The sequence below is a fragment of the Sarcophilus harrisii genome, chromosome 1 (assembly GCF_902635505.1).
Source record: "Sarcophilus harrisii chromosome 1, mSarHar1.11, whole genome shotgun sequence".
NCBI lineage: Eukaryota > Metazoa > Chordata > Mammalia > Dasyuromorphia > Dasyuridae > Sarcophilus > Sarcophilus harrisii.
Genome location: NC_045426.1, coordinates 592,663,319 through 592,683,222, shown reverse-complemented (window position 1 = coordinate 592,683,222; position 19,904 = coordinate 592,663,319). Strand labels below are relative to the sequence as shown.

The 19,904-nt window shown below is 35.2% G+C and overlaps 1 protein-coding gene and 1 pseudogene across 2 annotated transcripts in view; one reads left to right on the top strand and one right to left on the bottom strand.

Annotated features, from left to right (window-relative positions):
• The window catches only part of NUDCD1 (NudC domain containing 1), an 88,632-nt gene that overhangs the window by 30,975 nt on the left and 37,753 nt on the right, over nt 1-19,904 (top strand). The window contains exons 6-7 of one of the 2 annotated variants that reach the window (XM_031947122.1): nt 8,203-8,407; nt 18,437-18,581. In XM_031947122.1, the coding sequence (XP_031802982.1) occupies nt 8,203-8,407; nt 18,437-18,581 (350 nt within the window). Of the gene's footprint in view, nt 1-8,199; nt 8,408-18,436; nt 18,582-19,904 lie in introns of both variants that reach the window. The other variant, XM_031947121.1, reaches the window with a different exon arrangement.
• On the bottom strand, nt 12,721-14,207 carry LOC105749738 (annotated as a pseudogene).

Below are 19,904 nucleotides of genomic sequence, written 5' to 3'. Positions count from 1 at the left end.
TGATGACCCCTTCATGTAGACACACTGCTGCAACCCTCCCATGTGGATGAGGATGTCACTATGACAGGGTATCCCCTTCATGCCCAGAATGTGGATCACATGATACCCCATACCCGAAATTGTCATTTGTAAAGTCACATTCTTTACTTGTGCGCAGTAGGTACTGTTCCTCCGTAACCAGCGCAAAGGAAGCCTAATTTGTAAGTCCAGCAAAGTTGTACTTTCCTTTTGCCATAGTTCCATTGTATTTCTTAAGGTAAAATTCGTCCCCAATTATTTGGGATGCATTTCCTGTTAGCACTACATCCGGTATGCATTCCCCCTTTGACACAATCCTAAGTCATGGTGGGTCCATCATGATAATCCACCTTTTGGCCTCTGTTGCCTGTCCTGTTTGTATGTAACACAAACCCATATATATATAGAAAGCATCTTGCTAGTGGTCTTGGGGCAGTCCTTTCCTTTTGGACAGTTGCCTCTTCTTCCTTCTTTTCCTCGTTAGTTCCTCTTCAGTCCATAGGACAGCTCTGAGATGTCTGGTGGGAATGAATTGCTGAAGGTTTTCTCCCGTGGAGATACGAGCATATCCTGGTCCCCACATTAGAACCCTATAGGGTCTCCTCTCATCCTTCAGGACCCTTTTTCATTACCATGGTCTCATTCTTTGGGGGCTTTCTTAATGGAGATGGGGTGTTATCTTTTAATATTGTCTGTCCATGCTCACCAAAGAATATTTCATAGCTGCACTTAAATCATTTGGATCAAATTTTAAGTAATTTATTGTGTACACTGCTTTATCTCTATCTTTCTGAGGGAACCTACCTCCATCTTCCTTTTTGTTTTTTGATAAATTTCTTGAAGGTCTAATTATTCCTTTCTATAATGGCCTATCCTGTAGGGTTATAGGGAATCCCCAAAATAGGATGTATGGAAAATTCTTGAAAGAACTGTTTTAATATTTTTGAGGTATGTGAAGGTTCATTATAGGTTTTAATGGTGTGTGGGATACCCATAGAGCCAAAACAATGAAATAGGTGATTTATTACATGTGAAGCAGCTTCCCCTCATTGAGAGGATGCAGATATAAAGCCTGAATAAGTGTCAACTGTAGCATGAATGCATATTTTTCCCATATGTGTAATATCCATTTATCATATATCATTAGGCCTGTCAACCTCTGGGATTAGTCCCCAGCCCTACAGGTCTTTGAAAATATGGTATACAAGCAGCACATCTTTTTATTGTGCTTGCTGCTTCTTGCTGGGACAACCCTTACAATCTCCAGAGAGATCTGGTAGACAGATGCAAATGGTCATGAGCTTTTATTGTTTGTTCTAGAGGGCAGAGAAGAATACGTTGTGTAAGCAGACCATCCACTATTTTATTCCCTTCAAAGATAGGTCCCAGCCCATTTGTATGATAGTGGATGTGCATTATATAAAAAGGATGAATTCTCATTAAAATTACCTCTTGTACCTCCTGAAACAATGAGAAGATAAGGCCTGTTTGTGCCTTTATATATGCCGTCTCTATTCTTTGTATCACTCCAACTGCATAGTGACTATCTGAAATGATATTGTATAATGGCATACAACTCACTTTGCTGTATAAGGTGTAGTAATACATTAGAGATGCCCAATTGTGAGGAATATATGACCACTTTATTTTACTTGGTGGCGTCAGTGAACACATTGTGTCTTTAAGTTGATGTATTTTTGTTTTTGTGGGAAATATCCATTGCCACTGTTCATAGAATGGCAAGTGGGTCAGGATTTTTCCTGCTCTTACTTCTCCTAACCCTAACAAAATGGTCCAGGTTTCCTGAGTAGCTATTAAGTAATCTAACCTATCCTTATCTATCTTAATCCATATAATTCTTTTTTCTCTTGTTAGTTGGATAATTCTGAGCAATGTTTTCCTTGCTATTTCAGCTGTCATGTATTTTCTTTATAACAAATACAGGGGAGTTCCATGGGTTATTTGTTTGCTCAATATGTCCCAATTCTAATTGTTCTTGATTTATGTAGAGTGGCTGTTTTTTCTTTGGTCAGGGGCCATTGCTCCACCCATATTGGTATGTCAGTAGTCCAAGTCATTTTTAGAGCAGAGGAAGCCGCTGTGGTGATTTTCATCCCTAATTGATGTAATATATCCCTATCCCATAAATTAATATGTACGCCATTTATTATTAAAGGAAAAATGGTTCCTGTCTGTCCATCTTTTTGCCAATTTACTGGTTCAGTGGACATCAAAGCCTCCTTACTGCTTCCTACCCCTGCCACTCTATTGTTAGCTGAAGTTATAGGCCACCAAGGGGACCATTGAGAAGCAGTCACCACAGTCCTGTCAACTGTCGTGTCTATTAATCCTTCAAACTGTTGGTTATTCAAAGTAAGGGTCAGTATTGGCTGAGTGATAGCCTTTGTAAAGTATGTTTATACAATGGCCTCTGAATTTGGACCCATCTATGGGGCTAATTCACAATTATTATCTTGTTTTAACTCTAAGTTCAGATGGAATGACATTGTCCCTTGTTTCAATATTATCAGTGTTAATCATAGTTACAGACACAGATACTTCCTCATATATTTGTATGACTGGGATAGCTATTGAATACCAGGGTAGTGGAGGATTTATAACAAAAATTTTTATTTGTTTTCCTCTTTGATACTGTTGAATGGGCATTTCACAAACAGCATAAGGGGGTAGGTGGTAATAATCATTACTCTATGACAATCTGCATTACAGTTCTCCTGTAACAAAGGCGTTAATATCCTATCTACACCTCCTCTATTTCCCATGGCCTTAGCTACAACATAATCGAGCAACAAAATCAGTGAAGGGCTCCCCAATTTTTTGTCTTATTTGGGTAATGCTTTTCTTTTCACCTTTTTCCACAGGAATACTACTCTGTGCTATTCTGGCACATTGAGAAATTTGGAGATATGTCTCTTTAGTAAAATGAATTTGATCTCTGGTGTCTGCATGGGCCCCAGGGCCGCTAAGTTGCTCAAAGTATAATTCCATGCTTGCTCCTGTAGCAAACTGAGTGGCAGTCAGCTGAGTCTGTTCTAAAATTCCTGTCATCCAGAACACTCCTGGCACTGCCTGTTCAAGTGCTTTCCACTCATTGGGGCACAAAATTGCCCACGACATTGTTTCAAGTTGTAACATAACAAGAGGTGCTGTGGGCCCATATTTATGAACTGAATCTTTAAGCTGGGTGAGAACTTTAAAGGGAAGTGGGTCATGTCTGCATCTTCTCTGCCCTTAGTTAAAGAGGTCATCCTCCTCTATAACAGGATAAAATTCTTCCTACATAAAATACTTTGTCTTCTAGATCTCTAGCCTGTTGCAAAACTTTTTGAGGTGAAGATAAAAAATATAACTGGTTACCTTTTGCTTTTTGTCCACTAAGTGTTGCTTGTGGTCTTTGTTTTATATTTCTGATCCTGCTTTTTCTCAATTCTTATTTCATTTTTTACATTAGGAGAACCTTTGTAAGGCTATAGGTCAGGATAGACACAAAAATAGGGCAGGGCAGGTGATGGAGGGTGGGGAAACCAATCATTATCATCCTGCTCAGGCTCATGAGAGGGACATCTACTACTAAGAGATGGGCTAGTCTGTGCTCCAACTGTAGATTTTCTGACCTCTTTTTCTGGTTCTGATTTCAGATTTTGTTTAATGAGATTATATATGACTTTTTTGTATTTCTCCTGGGAATTTCTTATCATAAGCGGTAAGCTGTTCACCAAAAGTAATCCATCTATTACAGTTATAACAGCCCTCCTCAGATAACCATGGAGAAACTTTGTAAGCAATGTCCAGGAATTTCCTAATGTCTCTTAATTGAAATGTGCACCCCTGTTCTTTTATACATTTACATATAGTCCTGACATACACTTCTCTGTCTGAAGGAGTAGGGTGCTATTTTCTGCTCCATTAGGTTACTAACTGCCTCTGACGCATTCTGCATGGTCTGGGAACAGCGCGGTTCAGTAGGCTCTCCCTCTGGAGTCCTTGTAGAGGTTACCTTGTCCATGTAGCAGTGCTTGACTATGAAGTGGTCACTCTGGCACTATTCCAGGTTCCTGTTACTGTTTCTGGGTACCAGTTATTGCGGCCCTCTTTAAGAACTCAAAGCATATGAGCCCTTTGATCTGAGAGGTGAGATGAATGAGGCGGGAGACTCATAGAGTATGAAAAGAGGCACATTTTATTATGCCCAGCCTTGTTGATGTACATTTTTGCAAGCGTGATCAGCCTGTGAACTGTAGGCAATCCCCAATCATCATTTAGAGAAGCAGCTCATGGGTTTTGCACAGGCATGGTGTTTGCCAATGGGAGGAGAGACAATTTAGCAACTCGCTCACAGGCGAGAGGCCCTGTCCAGTCATCCCTGCTTCCGTAGCCACTGGCTGTGATCCTCCAGCTTACTGTTTCTATGATCACAAATCATTGCTCCTTGCTCAACAAACGCGTTTCTGCTGTGCAACAAAGGTCGAGGTGGTCTCAGTACTCCCTTTTGGCAGGGTCCCATAACTCAGCATTAGTTGTTTGAAGACAAAGGTCTTTTCAGTTTTTACATTCCTATACTCTTTGTATTGAATGCCTAGAATAGTGTTCCACATAGATAATATATGGTAAACATTGTTTTACTTATTCAAAGAAACAAATATTTTTAATATATCCATTAAAATCATTAAAGCATATTGGTATAGTTAAACAAAAAAAGCTATTTTTTGCTTAATATACAAGGAATTAAAGGAAATTTAAAGGAGAGAGAAGAGGAAAGATCCAAGTGCATTAGGATTACAAGGGCTGCTTTATGCTATTAAGTATCATTAAGAATTTAAAACATCCTCTCTGTTGATACCAAAATACCCTTCATTTGCCAGCTCTTTTCTTCATTTGCTACCAGCTGCTCTGCTTGGTTTCAACTCCATCCTCATCATCTTCATCCATCTCTTGGGGTATTGGGGGTACACTCTTTCCTAGTTTAAACTCATCACCAGGAAACACTTCATTTTGGAGATTGCTTTCTTTCACTTACTTTATCAGTTCCCTTAGTTGCTTCTGCCTCTGATTAGATACCATAAAATACCAAAATAGAATATGTGATTTCAATCTCAAGCTTTTCTTTATCCTATTTGAATCTATATAGCCAGAGGTTAAAGAAAGGAGGTTTATTTATTCCTCTAGTCTTTTTTAAATCTCAACTATTTTTGTCAAAAAACCATTAATGATAAGCTCTATATGCAGTTATAGCTTCAAAGGTAAACAGGTATCAAAGGCCTGAGCAAGAATACCTGAACAACCAGTACAACTTTTCTGGCAAGTATTTATATAATCTACGCTTCTAGTTTCCTAGTAGTAGGATATTGACAGCTTATGAAAGTAATATGTTCTCATTCTGGATAGCTGTAACTGGGAGGAAATTTTATAGTCATATTATCTCTCCTAGCTTGCACTTCTCGTTCTTATCCCTTTCCTGTCAGGCCACACAAAACAAATTTAATTGTATTTCTGTATGCAAGCTTTAAAGTACTTTATAATCAATCACAGAATATCAGAGTTGAAAAGGGAAATAGAAGTTATCCATTTTAGTCTGTACATTACAGCACATCCAAAAATGATCATCTAGCCTGTTTTACAATTCATTATCTCCCATGAAAGTCATTATTCCTTTTTAAATAACTCTTATCATATTTTTCTTAAATTGTTCCTTTTCCACGCTAAACATCCTTAGTTTCTTCTGCTCATTTTATTTTGCCAGAGTCCCTTCATCATTTTGGTTCTGCTAATATGTTAATTTTTTTGTTGCCATATTAGCAAGATTATAAATTCCTTTGAGCTGTAGTACTCTGAATTAACATTCCCCTTTTTTTTTGCCATTTTAATCAGTATTTATTGCAAACTGGATGTTTTATTAATTTGATATATAGATTTTCAGTGTACTTTCCATAGTGGCACAGATTTTATCTCTTCCATTTCTTCATATTGTTCTTTATGTCTTAGATTAAATCTTCCCAGAAATCTACAGTTGAGATTTCCATCTATTAGATGACATTATATAAACACCAGTGTTATATGTTTTAAAAAGAGATCAATTGGCATTGTTGGCAGTTCTTTTATCTGCTTTCTATTTGTTTACTTGCATAGTTTGTTTAAATAGACATGGAGTTTTTTATTCTATATATTTACCTTATTTTTTCTAATGTATTATTGAATTTTATCTGTTAAAATATATTGCAGATCTGACTATATACAGTTGTCTGATCTAGAAATGACTTGTGTTGATTATTATTCATTTCCTATATGCTAAAATATGACCAATGTAAGAAATTTTAAATGTCTTGTGCATCTTATTCCCTTTTTGAATATAGTATCATTGAATAAAGGGATGAGAAATTCACTTAAACTAGGGCTTAAACTTTTTCTACTTGCAACCCCTTTTTGTCTGATTCATGAAATTATATTTCCAGCTGCTTTTTGGTGAAGGATAAAATTGAGTAAGTTGAATTTGCCATTTTAGTTTTTAGTAAGAACTTAGAGGTCATTTGTCTATTTAATTTTAATTTCCTTTTGTTTTGTTGTTTCATTTACAGTGAAAATGTTGAGCTTGATGGGATTTACTTTATTTCCTTAGTTATGTTTTTTCATTGACTATAAGATAATTTTTTTTCATTCTGTCTTTTTTTCATATATTGTCATTGACATACAATTTGTGACCCTAATGGCCATCGTAGTGGTATGGAGCTTTTCCTTAATTAACTAAGTTGGTCCCAGCTAGAGAGTAGTTTGTCCAGTCCAGGGACTGGCACATAGCAATTTGTTGATTGATTTATTACTTAAAAAGGATATTTGAGTTTTACTGTATTTGCTACAAATTTACCATGATTGAAGTATACTATGACCTCCCCCTCCACAAAAAGAAAAATTAACCGAAACTTAGTTCACATTCACTTCACAAGAATCATAGATGAATATGGCCCAGAGAAAGTAAGTTGACTTATTCAAGATCATACTAAGTGGTAAAACCAGCATTTAAACAGTTCTTCTCACTTACAATCCCAGGTTTTTTCAACTGTCTCATCTGTCTTAGAAACAGAGTATGCAATCCGTTGTACTCCACCCTGGTCAGATCTTATTTGGAGGATTATTTTCAATTATTGGAGCCACATTTAATAAGAACATTCACATGATGAAAAGTATCTAAAGGTGGGATACCTAGATTTGGGAAGGATCCAGAGGTGAAGATGAAGCTAGGTGAAGATTGGTTGAAGGAATCAAATTTCTTAGCTTGGAAAAGAGAAGGGAAGAGGTAGAGGTGGTAGTAAGGACATGACTTTGAGGGTCCCTTCTGTACTTGAAACCTTTTCAACAAGAAAGAATCTGATGGAATTTTGCCTTTTACTGGCATTGTTATTGAGTATTTAGACATCTCTATGCTGTTATAAATGCTCGGGGAAAGACTGTGGAATATTTCCTTTGTTGCTGGGATTAAATTATGGTGAGTTTGATAATAGTCCAATTTTCTAAAGAACTTGTACAAACTATAGAATAGGGAAAAAGAAAATATTTGGTTGCATGAGTTGAATTGTCAGCCTACCATCAACCTAATTGTTACCATTATTTTTTTGCCTCTTAAGTCACAGAGATTTATCTAGCTGGAGGCCACATCAAATTATTGATATAAATGATTTGTTATTTTATTTACTTTTAAGTTCTTTGAGATGAATTTGGGAAGGGTGGGAACAGAGAGAATTGATATGGGAAGGAGAGGGGCAGGTTCTGGATCTGTGATTTTGTTGATGTGAACACCTGCTATTGAATCTGCCTCCACTGATATAGATTAGCAACTTATGGTTATTTATGGCCTTAGAAAGCTAGCTTCGGGGGCACAGATTACTAACTTGCCTTTGGTCACACAGAAACTAAGAAAAAGAAAGGAAATTGATAGAATTCACATTTCTCTGAGATGGGAATTTCTTCTTCTGCAGAATATTAGGAAAAGAAAAATGTTTAATGCTTTCATCAGAGTTCTATTAATGAAGACCCTCATAAATTTGGAATGATTTGATATTCAAACTTGCTTGAGATTATAATCTGCAATGATTATAGAACATGTTCCCCTGTTTCCCCCCAGTATTTGAGTATATTATTTTACTTATTTGGGGTGTTTTCTTCCTACAGCAGAACCTTTGTATTACTGGCAGCAGACTGAAGAAGATTTGACAATAATAATACAGCTTTCAGAAAACATTTCTAAAGAGGACATTGAAGTACGGTTTTCCCCTGATCATATCAGTATTGCCTTAAAAAAGCAACCATGTTTGGAAGGAAAACTCTATTCTTCTGTTGATCATGAAAGTAGTACTTGGATAATTAAAGAAAATAAAAGGTATTTTTATATAATAAGTATTTTCTTTTATTGTCCATTGTTGATACTGTTTCCTACTTGATTGTAAGGGACAATGTCATTTCAGGTTTTTATGTTATTACTTTGCGTTCTCTTGATAATTTACTCAAATCCATTTATTAACTTATTATCTTATGCCATGAAAGAGTTTTATCAAAAAGTCAGTCTTGTCAGTTATTTTTATTGTGACATGGAATACTTTGTACCTTTTTTGGGGAAGAGGCGAGTTAATATTTTTCTCTAGTAAAATGCATTAATTCATTAAATTGTCAGTTGGATTCATGCTACTTTGTGGGAATTCAAATTTAGTGTTTCTTTCTATGTTTTCAGGACTTGGTGTTAGAAATACCTGGGTTCATGTCTGTCTTACACTAGTTTTGTGATCACAGGCAAGTGATTTGACCACTCTGAGTCAGTTTCCTTATCCGAAAAATGAGGGGAGTTGGATTGGATGATTACTGAAGTCTCTTCTAATTCTTATTCTGTAGTCCTGACAAAAAAAAAAAAAAGATTCAAACTAGAAAAAAATATTGGAAAATTAATACAAAAATACAGAAAAAAATGATTTAAGCTAGACAATTACTACTAATGAAAAAAAAAAGAATATATCCTGAGAAATACCTAGGTAAGCTTTGCCTTTTGTTTTATGTTACAGAGTTTGTGACAATCCCTACACAATTTTACAACTTGGTATAGATGGTCTTCCAGACAGTAGAGAGATTAGGCAGCATTTTTTAATATGTTCCTCCTGTTAGTCATAGATCTAAAATTGTCCATCTCTCTCTACATTCATAAACTTATGGTGGAAAAAATAAAGTATGGTGGAGAAATGAAAAGAATTATTATATTGTGGAAGAACTAAAGGGTAATGTAAATCTCCTATATGAATTAGTGTATGAATCTTCAGATTGATTGATTTACCAAAATCAAGTTACTCAGTAAAGAAAATAGAATAACAAAAATAAGTAAAATAAAAGGATGTGTTGCAAAAAGTCTACTAAGGGCCTTTAAAGAAAACATGTCTTTTCTTTGTAGTTAAAGTGATACTTCTTTGATTGGTCCAGCTCATGTTGTTGTCCATAGTAGGTAGTTTCAGAGTTGTAGAAATTTTTCATTGACAGAACTAAAATCAGCAATAGATATATATGAATCTATCATCATATATGAATCTATGAAATAGCTTTGAGGAAAAATAGGAAATTTTGTATTCATTTTTATGCTTTACAAGGTATTATGTTCTCTCATCAAGTCAAATCAATAAGCTTTTTTGTGCTTACTCTGTGCTATGCCCTGGCTTAGCACTGGGCAAATGCAAGCAAAAAAAAAAAAGAAAGACAATTCTTATCTTCAAGGAATTTACACTTTAATGGGAGAAACAACATATAAAAGGAGATTTGAAAAGTAGGAAAAAGGAAGGGAAGGAAAAAAGTACCCTTGTGGGAACCTGTTGGAGAAAGAAGTTCAGAGTCAGGAAAGGGGCCTGGAAGGAATTGAAGGACTAATGTGACTGTCTTGTACACTTTCCCTAAAGTGGAGGTTCAAGAAGGAATTGATCAGCCTGAGAAAGGGGTTCCAGAGTGGTGTGAACCACCAGGATGAGAAGAAATGTGTTCAGAAAAAAGCAAATCAGTATTTTAAAGAGCTGCTGTCAGTAGTCACTAATCATCTAGAAACATAAATCCTTTAAGTTAACTTTATGCTTTTTAATATTTGTTTACTTTTTGAATTTTCATGTTCAATTAGGTAAATTACAAAATAGGAATGGTTTATAAATATATTAAAAGGGAAGTAATGTTCACTATACTATAGCATGAGGTTCACTAATAGACTAATTTTGTTTCTTAGGATTTTTTATTAGTTTGTTTTTGTTAACAAGGATACTAGACTAGTAAATTAAGAAAATGTAGTGATATACTATGGTTGTTTTTGAGAAATTTAGCAAAGTATTTGTAGATACATGGGTTTGACGATTGTAATCATTTTATATGTATTATAGTCCTTTATAGTTTTCAAAATGCTTTCTTTAAAATGTTTTTTGTAAAATTAGAAAACAAATTTTAGAGTGGTTGAATGATAGGATCTCCAAAATAACATGGCTAATAAATTAGTCAATCTGATAAACTATTTGAAGTGTTTTATTTTTAATTTACAAAAGAAGCATAATTAGTTTTGATGTCATTATGTAGATCAATACTAGAGCATGCTAATTAGACATCAGTCAGTAAATATTAAGTGCCTTCTATGTTCTAAGCACACAGTATTGGCTATACAAATAAAATAAGTAAAGCAAGGAGAAGAAAACAAGGCCATGTATAAATATGTAAAAAATAAATATAAAGGGAATAAATAGGTTCTAAATCCTTAAATTTAAGATTTTTTGAGAGGGAAGGCATTGTTTGAGAGGAAGAACAAGACTTCAGAGCAAACTTTAATTTCTGCTTAAATTGGTAAATTATATAAATTTGTAAGGAGAGAAAATATTTGAATAACTATGACCCCTTTAAAAAATAAAGCTGCCATTTAGGCATCAATGTTTCCGGTGTCAAATTAGCCTGTTACTGTCCTACATACATGGCATCCCCTCTCCCCTCTCTGTGCCTTTGCACCAAAGATCTAGAATGTATTCTCTCTTCATCTCCACCTCAGAATGATTCATTTCTTTTTTTTTTCTTTCTTTTGTCATCTACTTCATTGTTGTTCTGTTCCTCCTCCTCTTTCTCCTTTTTTTCTCATTCTCCTCTTCATCTTCTTTTCTGCCATGTGGACTTCCCAGTTTATTTTTATCAACTTAGCAAGAAAATCTATGAATATAGGAGGCCAAAATTGAATTTGTAAAGTAAGTACAATTACAATTACTGTGCCATCACAGTATACAGCTCAGGAAAGAAATCTTTAAGAACAAATGTTCTATTTCATGTTGGGACTTTTTCCTCTCGGTACAATGGATTCTTAGTTGGAGCATCTCTTTCCACTATCTACATAAGTAGACAAATAAGCTTCTTGTCTGGTTTCCTTGTCCAACTAGAGACATCTTCAGAAGCTGCCTGCTTCTGTACCTATTGTTTTTGAGAGAGCCAATATCAGGAACTTGACAGGTCTGGGGAATGTTTCCCAGACCAATAGGACATGTTACTTCAAAATCTTCCTCTCTGTGCTACTGCCCAAAAGGTGGTACCTTTTCAGGCACTGTTGGCAGGATGATGATGTCCTCCCAGTGACAGTTTGGAAAGGAGAAACAAGCTGACCACGTTAGCCTCCTAAGATGAAAATTACCAACTAGCCAGTTTAGTTAGTTTGAGTTTGAGTTTGTTAGTCCAACTAACTAGGGAGAAGGACACAGAAATAATGGATATCACAATGCCTTAATACTTCTTCACTACATTTGGGTTTTTGATAGTAGCCATAAGACTGGGCCTCACAATTAGGTAGAGGTGCTAGATCATATAGATGTATTCCAAATCCAGAACAAAGATTCTTTCCTTTACGATAAGAATATGTTGTCAGTGACAAAGCCTACCCCATTATCAAGCAGCTGCTAAGCTGAGAACAAGCAGCACCTGCCTTGAGACTGCTTGCTATAAACTCTGTGAACAGAGATAAAGCACAACAGTTATCCAAATGAGGGTCAACCAGGAATATTAGTACTTTGGTTCATAGAGGAGAGGATTAATTTAATTACCTGAGAAGCAGGAGCACCCTGTCCTCGTGAAATCTCCCTGTGTACATGGAATCTCTAAATACCTAAGGTAGAACAGCAAGAAATTTTCAAGAGTCCTAGTTGGATGGCAATATCTGTGGGCCAACGGGAAATGAAGTTGGCTGATGAACAACAGAATCCACTCAATTAGAGGGTCCTTTCTCAAAGAACCTTAGGGGATTACATAAAGGAGATGTCAGTTCTCTGATTTCTAGCATTGGACTTCAAAGGGGAAAATCATGAGCCCTGGGACTCTGTCATTTGTAGTTTATATTATATTGTACTAACCATAATCCTAGGTCTCTTGGCCTGTAAACCCATTTTCCCTGGTCTGACGTAAACATTGGCAGATTTCTACTTAGAAAATCAATAACTCATTACATATCTTGTGTTTAACATTCTAGTGCAGGCAGTGCCTTAGCATTAATTTTTTCCTTATTCACAGAAACCTAGCTTATAAAGAAACACACAGAGGGAACTTGAAAAAAATCACCTGACTGCTAAGGAGCTGTGTCCTCCAGTCAGTGGATAAACCAGGCCCATCCCAGGAGAGCAGAGTAGACTGAGCAGTATTTCTGTGAATTAATTTGCAAAATCATTGTAACTCTAGTCTTAATTATTGCTCTTTCCCTTTCCTTCCTTCCACACCTCCCCCAATCCCCACATCAACTTATGCTTGCTTTATTTCTAGTGAGTCTAATATTCTTAGAGGGCTCTGGGGCCTCCTTGGAGAGGAGAGAGATTTCTCTCCCAGTTCTGGCATCTGGATATTTTGAAGAGGAGTCCATGAATATGATGGGGGTGCTACTGCCAAAGTAGATATAACTTGCAGTAATGGCCTGATACTTTTTAAATTTCAGATATTCTGGGTTAGTTTGAGTTTGTTTGAAGTTGCATGTTTATGTATAGTGTAGAATTCTGCATCTGCTCTTGCCTTCTCTTTGGCCAGGAACATAGCATCTTTAATTTCAGAAATGCATTTCTCAGTTTCTTTATCACCTTCTGCTGAAACTGTATTTTTGCCACCTGTACAGTTTTCTCTGCCTCTAGAATAGTCTTTTCTCTCTCTCTGTTTCTGCTTCTTTTTCTACTACCTTTTGTTTCTGTGTACCTGTAAGGAGTTTCCATTTTCTCAGCTTCCATTACTACAAAATTTCTTAATTTTGATTTTGGGTTTTGAAACACATATTACATGTATAGTGAGACTCAAGGCAATGATGTTCAGATCTTTTTTTCGGGCCTGCTTCAAATTTTTTACTGTCTGATCAAATAGTTCATTGCAAGTCCTTTGACCTGTACTTTGAAAGAAATAAGTAGCAAGGATTTCTACCTGGGTCCATGGAGATTGATCCCCATGTTGTCACTTAGGGGAAAGTCACTGCAGAGCAGAGGTGCTATAAGGGAGGGACAGGACTTCTATTGGTATAGAGCAGGAAAAGTCAGAATGAATGACTCAAGTCAAAGTTCTGGGGGCTATAATTTCAGGGCTGCAAACTTTTTGAAGAATGTATGAAAAACTGGTTCAACTCATAGTTTATTTTATTGAAGGCTAAAGTCTTATAATCTGTACTGTACTTCCTCACGATACCAAATACTACTAAAAGAACATATTAAAACTTCTCTTCAGTCAATATAGATACGACCCTACCACTTGTTCCATAAGACAATTTTAAACTTCCATCAGTTTTTGTAGTGTTGTCTGCACAGAAATGCAGGATAATAAAAAAGTTGCATAATGGCATAGTCTGGTCTACTGGGGCTAATAATAATAATAATAATAATAAGTTTCTGCCTGAAGTACACAGTAAGGCATCCCTCTTCCATCCTATGGATGAAGGCATAGAGAACAACTATCAGCCCTGAAATTATAGCCCCCAGAACTTTGACTTGAGTCATTCATTCTGACTTTTCCTGCTCTATACCAGTAGAAGTCCTGTCCCTCCCTTATAGCACCTCTGCTCTGCAGTGACTTTCCCCTAAGTGACAACATGGGGATCAATCTCCATGGACCCAGGTAGAAATCCTTGCTACTTATTTCTTTCAAAGTACAGGTCAAAGGACAATTTCTGAGTGAAGGATTTCCTAATCTTATCCCCCACATTACTATTCTTCACACCCATTGCTTCATCTCCCATCTCTTTTCCCTTTCACTGGCTGCCTTCGTGCCTGAATTTACTTACTTACCATTTTCTCTTAGAATCCTTTATTTCCTTGAAAACTGAGCTCAAGTGCTACTTCTATATGAAACCTTTCTTAATTTCACAACTACTAATGCCCATCTTCCCCAGATCCACTTGAAATTTATATATATATATATATATATATATATATATATATATTCAGATGGGTTTCTTTAGGAACCTTACAAAACAGTTTCAGTTAGTCTTTTATCTCCAATATTTAGCACGATACCTATCATAATAAGTATTTAATAAATGATTGAATGATGGGGAAAAAACTTGAGGGATTTAGTGAACTGAAAACTATATTAAGGTAAAGTAATCTTAAAACTACATTAAAAAAAAGTGTCCAGAACTCTGGAAATGATAGCTTGTCAAACTGTATATAAGTTATCATGGCCAATTTGGAACTTTACATTTTAGGAAGAACATCAATAAAGGTAGAGGAGTGTGATCAGGATAATGAGGAGAATGAAGACCGTGTTGAACATGATTATAAGGAAGTGGATATGTTTGGCTTTGAGAAAAAAAGAGCTTAGCAATAAACTGGGAAAATATTTTTACAGTCAAAGGTTCTGACAAAGGCCTCATTTCCAAAATATATAGAGAATTAACTCTAATTTATAAAAAATCAAGCCATTCTCCAATTGAAAAATGGTCAAAGGATATGAACAGACAATTCTCAGATGAAGAAATTGAAACTATTTCTAGTCATATGAAAAGATGCTCCAAGTCATTATTAATCAGAGAAATGCAAATTAAGACAACTCTAAGATACCTACACACCTGTCAGATTGGCTAAGATGACAGGAAAAATAATGATGATTGTTGGAGGGGATGTGGGAAAACTGGGACATTGATTCATTGTTGGTGGAGTTGTGAACAGATCCAACCATTTTGGAGAGTAGTTTGGAACTATGCTCAAAAGTTATCAAACTGTGCATACCCTTTGATCCAGCAGTGTTACTACTGGGATTATATCCCAAAGAGATTATAAAGAAGGAGAAAGGGACCTGTATGTATCGAATGTTTGTGGCAGCCCTTTTGTAGTGGCTAGAAACTGGAAACTGAATGGATGTCCATCAGTTGGAGAATGGCTGAATAAATTGTGGTATATGAAAATTATGGAATATTACTGTTCTGTAAGAAATGACCAACAGGATGATTTCAGAAAGGCCTGGAGAGACTTACACGAACTGATGCTAAGTGAAATGAGCAGGACCAGGAGATCATTATATACTTCAACAACAATACTAGATGATGACCAGTCCTGATGGATCAGGCCATCCTCAGCAACGAGATCAACCAAATCATTTCTAATGGAGCAGTAATGAACTGAACTAGCTATGCCCAGAAAAAGAACTCTGGGAGATGACTAAAACAATTACATTGAATTCCCAGTCCCTATATTTATGCACACCTGCATCTTTGATTTCCTTCACAAGCTAATTGTACAATAATTCAGAGTCTGATTCTTTTTGTACAGCAAAATAATGTTTTGTCATGTATACTTATTGTGTATCTAAGTTATATTTTAATATATTTAACATCTACTGGTCATCCTGCCATTTAGGGAGGGTGGGGGGTAAGAGGTGAAAATTGGAACAAGAGGTTTGGCAATTGTTAATGCTGTAAAGTTACCCATGTATATATCCTGTAAATTAAAGGCTATTAAATAAAAAAAAAAAAAAAAAGAGAAAAAAGAGCTTAGAACACATGTTATCTCTCTTAAAGTATTTAAGACTGCCTCTTGGAAGAGTGATTCAAATTGTGTTGCTTGAACTCCAAGAACAGAACTGAGAGTGAAGAATGTAAGTTGTAGAGGAACAGATTTTGGGCTTGATATAAGAGGAAAAACATCCTAATAGTTATATTGTCCTAAAAAATGACCTTAAGAATATTAAATTCCCTTTGCTGAAGGTCTGAAGGTCTTTAGTTTGATACTTGAATAACCACCTGTTAAAATGTTCCAGGGATGTTGCCTTGGGATTGTTAGAATTCTCTTTATCAAAAGGTTTTAAGTTGGGTCTGCATGACTGTTAAGATAATCTCATACTATATTAGTAACACCTCAAAATTTCTCTATTCTTTTTCAAGTCATGTCCAGATCTTAATTTCCCATCTTGTGTTTCAGTAGACAACATTTAGAATATGGATCATAGATTGGTTTTATTAGTATATCTGGCTCAGTTCTTGTGTATTGTATATATGCTACCTCATTGCCATATATTATGTTATGACTTAATTTTCCACTATTGATTGCTATATTTTATCTTCATTGTGGCATTGTCTGAATCTGAATTAGAATGCTATTGAAGTGCATGAAACTTGATTTATTCCTTCATTGAATGCATAACACTGTTGTGAAATAGGTGTCTTAAAATGAGTAGTAATGAATTCATATTTTTGTAACAATTTACTGCTTTCAAAAGGCTTGTCTCATAACAACCAGTTACTTGTTCGTAAAGGCATTTGAAGGGCTTTTTAAGATTTTTCCATCTATAAGTCTAGTATTTTCATTAAGTAAGAGAATTATCATACACTGCCGTGTAGTTTAATTGATATTTTTTCTATTCTCTCACCTTAGTCCCTTTAGAGGAGTAACTTGTTCTGAGTGGTCTCTATTCTAAATAATTTCTTTGTTGTATGGCTGCATCTGTGGCCTATGCATTCATTCTGTTGCTGGAACCCAATGACTTTTTCTTTCTCTTATTTCCAGTGTCATGGCTATTCTTGTTGCTTAAGAATGCTATCCCCTGACCAGATGAGTGAAATTTTGGTAGATATAACTAAAGAGGGTGTTTTTCCTATCAAGTATTATGAATACTAAAATACCATGTTTATTTAATTGAAAGAGTTAGGGACAAGGGATTTGACTTTTTCAGATCATTTGGCAAGAATACTATTTATCCTTAGTGTAGATCCAGCTCTCATAGATGGCGTGATAGATGGAGAACTACCCTTGTAGTCAGGAAGTTGGGGAGTTAAGCCTTGGCTCTGACTCATACCAGGGAAGATATATTTCCGATACTCCTAAGAACTTTATTATTATTAGGGCACTTAGAAGGTATATATATATAGAAGGCACAGGTATGAGTTGACTATGATGGGATCATTAAAATGTGTGTGTGTGTGTGTGTGTGTGTGTGTGTGTGTATAATGAGGTGAGAGATCGGGAGACAGGAGTAGAATGGGGAAATTATGTCACTTAAAAGAGGCACAAAAGGAAGAGCTTTTACATGGAGGGGAAGATCAGAGGTAGCAGGCAATGCTTGAACCTTGTCTCATTAGATTTGGCTCAAAGATGGAATTAACCATTCAATTGGATATAATAAGCTATCTTACCCTTCATGGAGGGGCTAGTCATCTTGACCTTTGTCTTGCCATTGGACTCTAATGATTCTAAAGTAGAAAATATGGCTAATAACTGCTCAGTTCTGTCTCACTTCAAGCACTCATAGATCCACTTCACGCACAAGTCAGTTTATCACACTTATGATGTCATTTTCAAGAATGAAGGATGAATAACCACAACAGTTTGTATCATTGTCTTTTTGGTCTGTATTTCAGGATTTCAGTCTTCATATATATTTTGTTTCTCTCTTTTAGACTGTAAGGTATATGAGCATAATTTTTATTGGAGGCAACTAATGTTTCTCAGCAACCTTTCAGATTTCTTCCTTCCCTATTCAAATCACTAGTTCTGCTGCATATCACATTGTACTTGGCCTTTGATGATAATATTTTAACTATTTTATTTGTTACTTTTTTTTATATGTGCAGTTCATCCTCAAAACTGCTACAATATTTTTCAAACACTATTTGCTAATTTGTTAGCACCTTAAAGAAAAAATATTTTATACCAAACATAGTATTTTATACATGGTAAGTACTTAATGTCTTGAATGAAGGAAGCAATCAATCATTCTTCTCAAAAATAGCCTGTTTGCTTATTACCTGTTTTACCAAATCTAAATTACTTAGACCAGTTTCTTTATCTAATCGTCTTTAGCAATAAAAATCCTCTTTTTCTAATGGATATTTTAGATGATTTTCTCCTGTGCATATTCATATTTTATGAACAATTCATTTCTAGACCAAGTAAAAAAACTTTTTTGTCCATTAATATTTTAGTCTGGAGGTGTCTTTGATTAAGAAGGATGAAGGACTAACATGGCCAGAGCTAGTATTAGGTGATGACCGAGGAGAATTCTTAAGAGATTCAGCCCAGTGTGCTGCCATAGCTGAACGTTTGATGCATCTGACTTCTGAAGAACTGGTAAGCAATTTTAACAGCTCTTCTGAATTTTATCTGTAGGCTATTATATGCTTTCTTCTGATGGTGTAATGTTCTTTCTTTTGAAAATATTTCTGATTGGATCATTAACCTTGAATGTATGAATGTGATTTGTAATTTCAGTATGATACTCCTGGTCCCTCTATGAAGGGTAAGATAGTTTACTATACCCAATTGAGTGTGTTAATCTATCTTTAATCCTGCTACAAACAAAATGAGTTTTCTTTTGTTATTAAGTAGATTGACTGCTGACATGATTTGTGGTTGTTGCTAATATCTTATTTTTCACATAGTTTAGATTACTAATAAACTACTATCAGTTTTGGAAATTACATAACTCTAGATTATAGTACAATTTGTGTTGAATAAACAGGATTTTTTAGGTTTAACTGTGAACTTTAAACTTATTAAATACTTGCCTTATAAAAATAGAGTTTAAAATATTGTATTATATATTCTGATAGTGGTGTCTTATAAAATTATATTTAAATTTTTTTCAAATAGCCACAAAATTACAGTGGCTACAAGTATGCTAGTAACCCAGTAATGTCAATTGCTATAATGATTTCTTTAATTATACTGAATGGTGATAGATGTCCTAGGGAGCAGAATGCCTTCTAGATACATAGAATGTTTATGGTGAGATAACCTCTAAGAGAGAAAGAACCAAGTTGACTATTGATAGTAGAGAAGAAAATAAAGATGAAATTTAGCAATATGATTTCATCATTTTGTTACAGTTTAATCAATTTAATAATCAATCTAATTTGTCAAAACTAACATCTGTAACATATAGGACAAATGAAACATCAAATCTATAATTAAATATTCAATTATCAAAGTAAATTATTCAAAGACAGCTCAGTGCTATTAAATGATTTTGGACATTGAAAAGAATAATTTGGGTTAAATTCTGTATTTTGATGAATCTTTGATCTCATTTATGTGAGTATTCCTTCCACTGGTACAGTTTGCAGTCCATCTGTTCATTCATATCCTTTGTGATTCACATCCATGTGCTTTTATAAACTCTATGCAGAAGATCTCTTCAACAGCCTGGGAGACATCCTGCCAATATTCCTTGAATATCAGTGTAATACTTACGTTTTACATCTGTTATTTTACTCTCCTTTCACTTATTTCTCTTGACCCTTCTTTCTAACCACTATTCTTTTGAGGTTTGGTCTTTTGAGGCCTTTTAGAAACATCCTGCTTGTCCTTTTTTTTGGATGCTGTTCAATATTTGAGATCTCTATTAAAATGTGTCTCCCAGAACTGAACACACTATTTCAAATATGGTTTGAT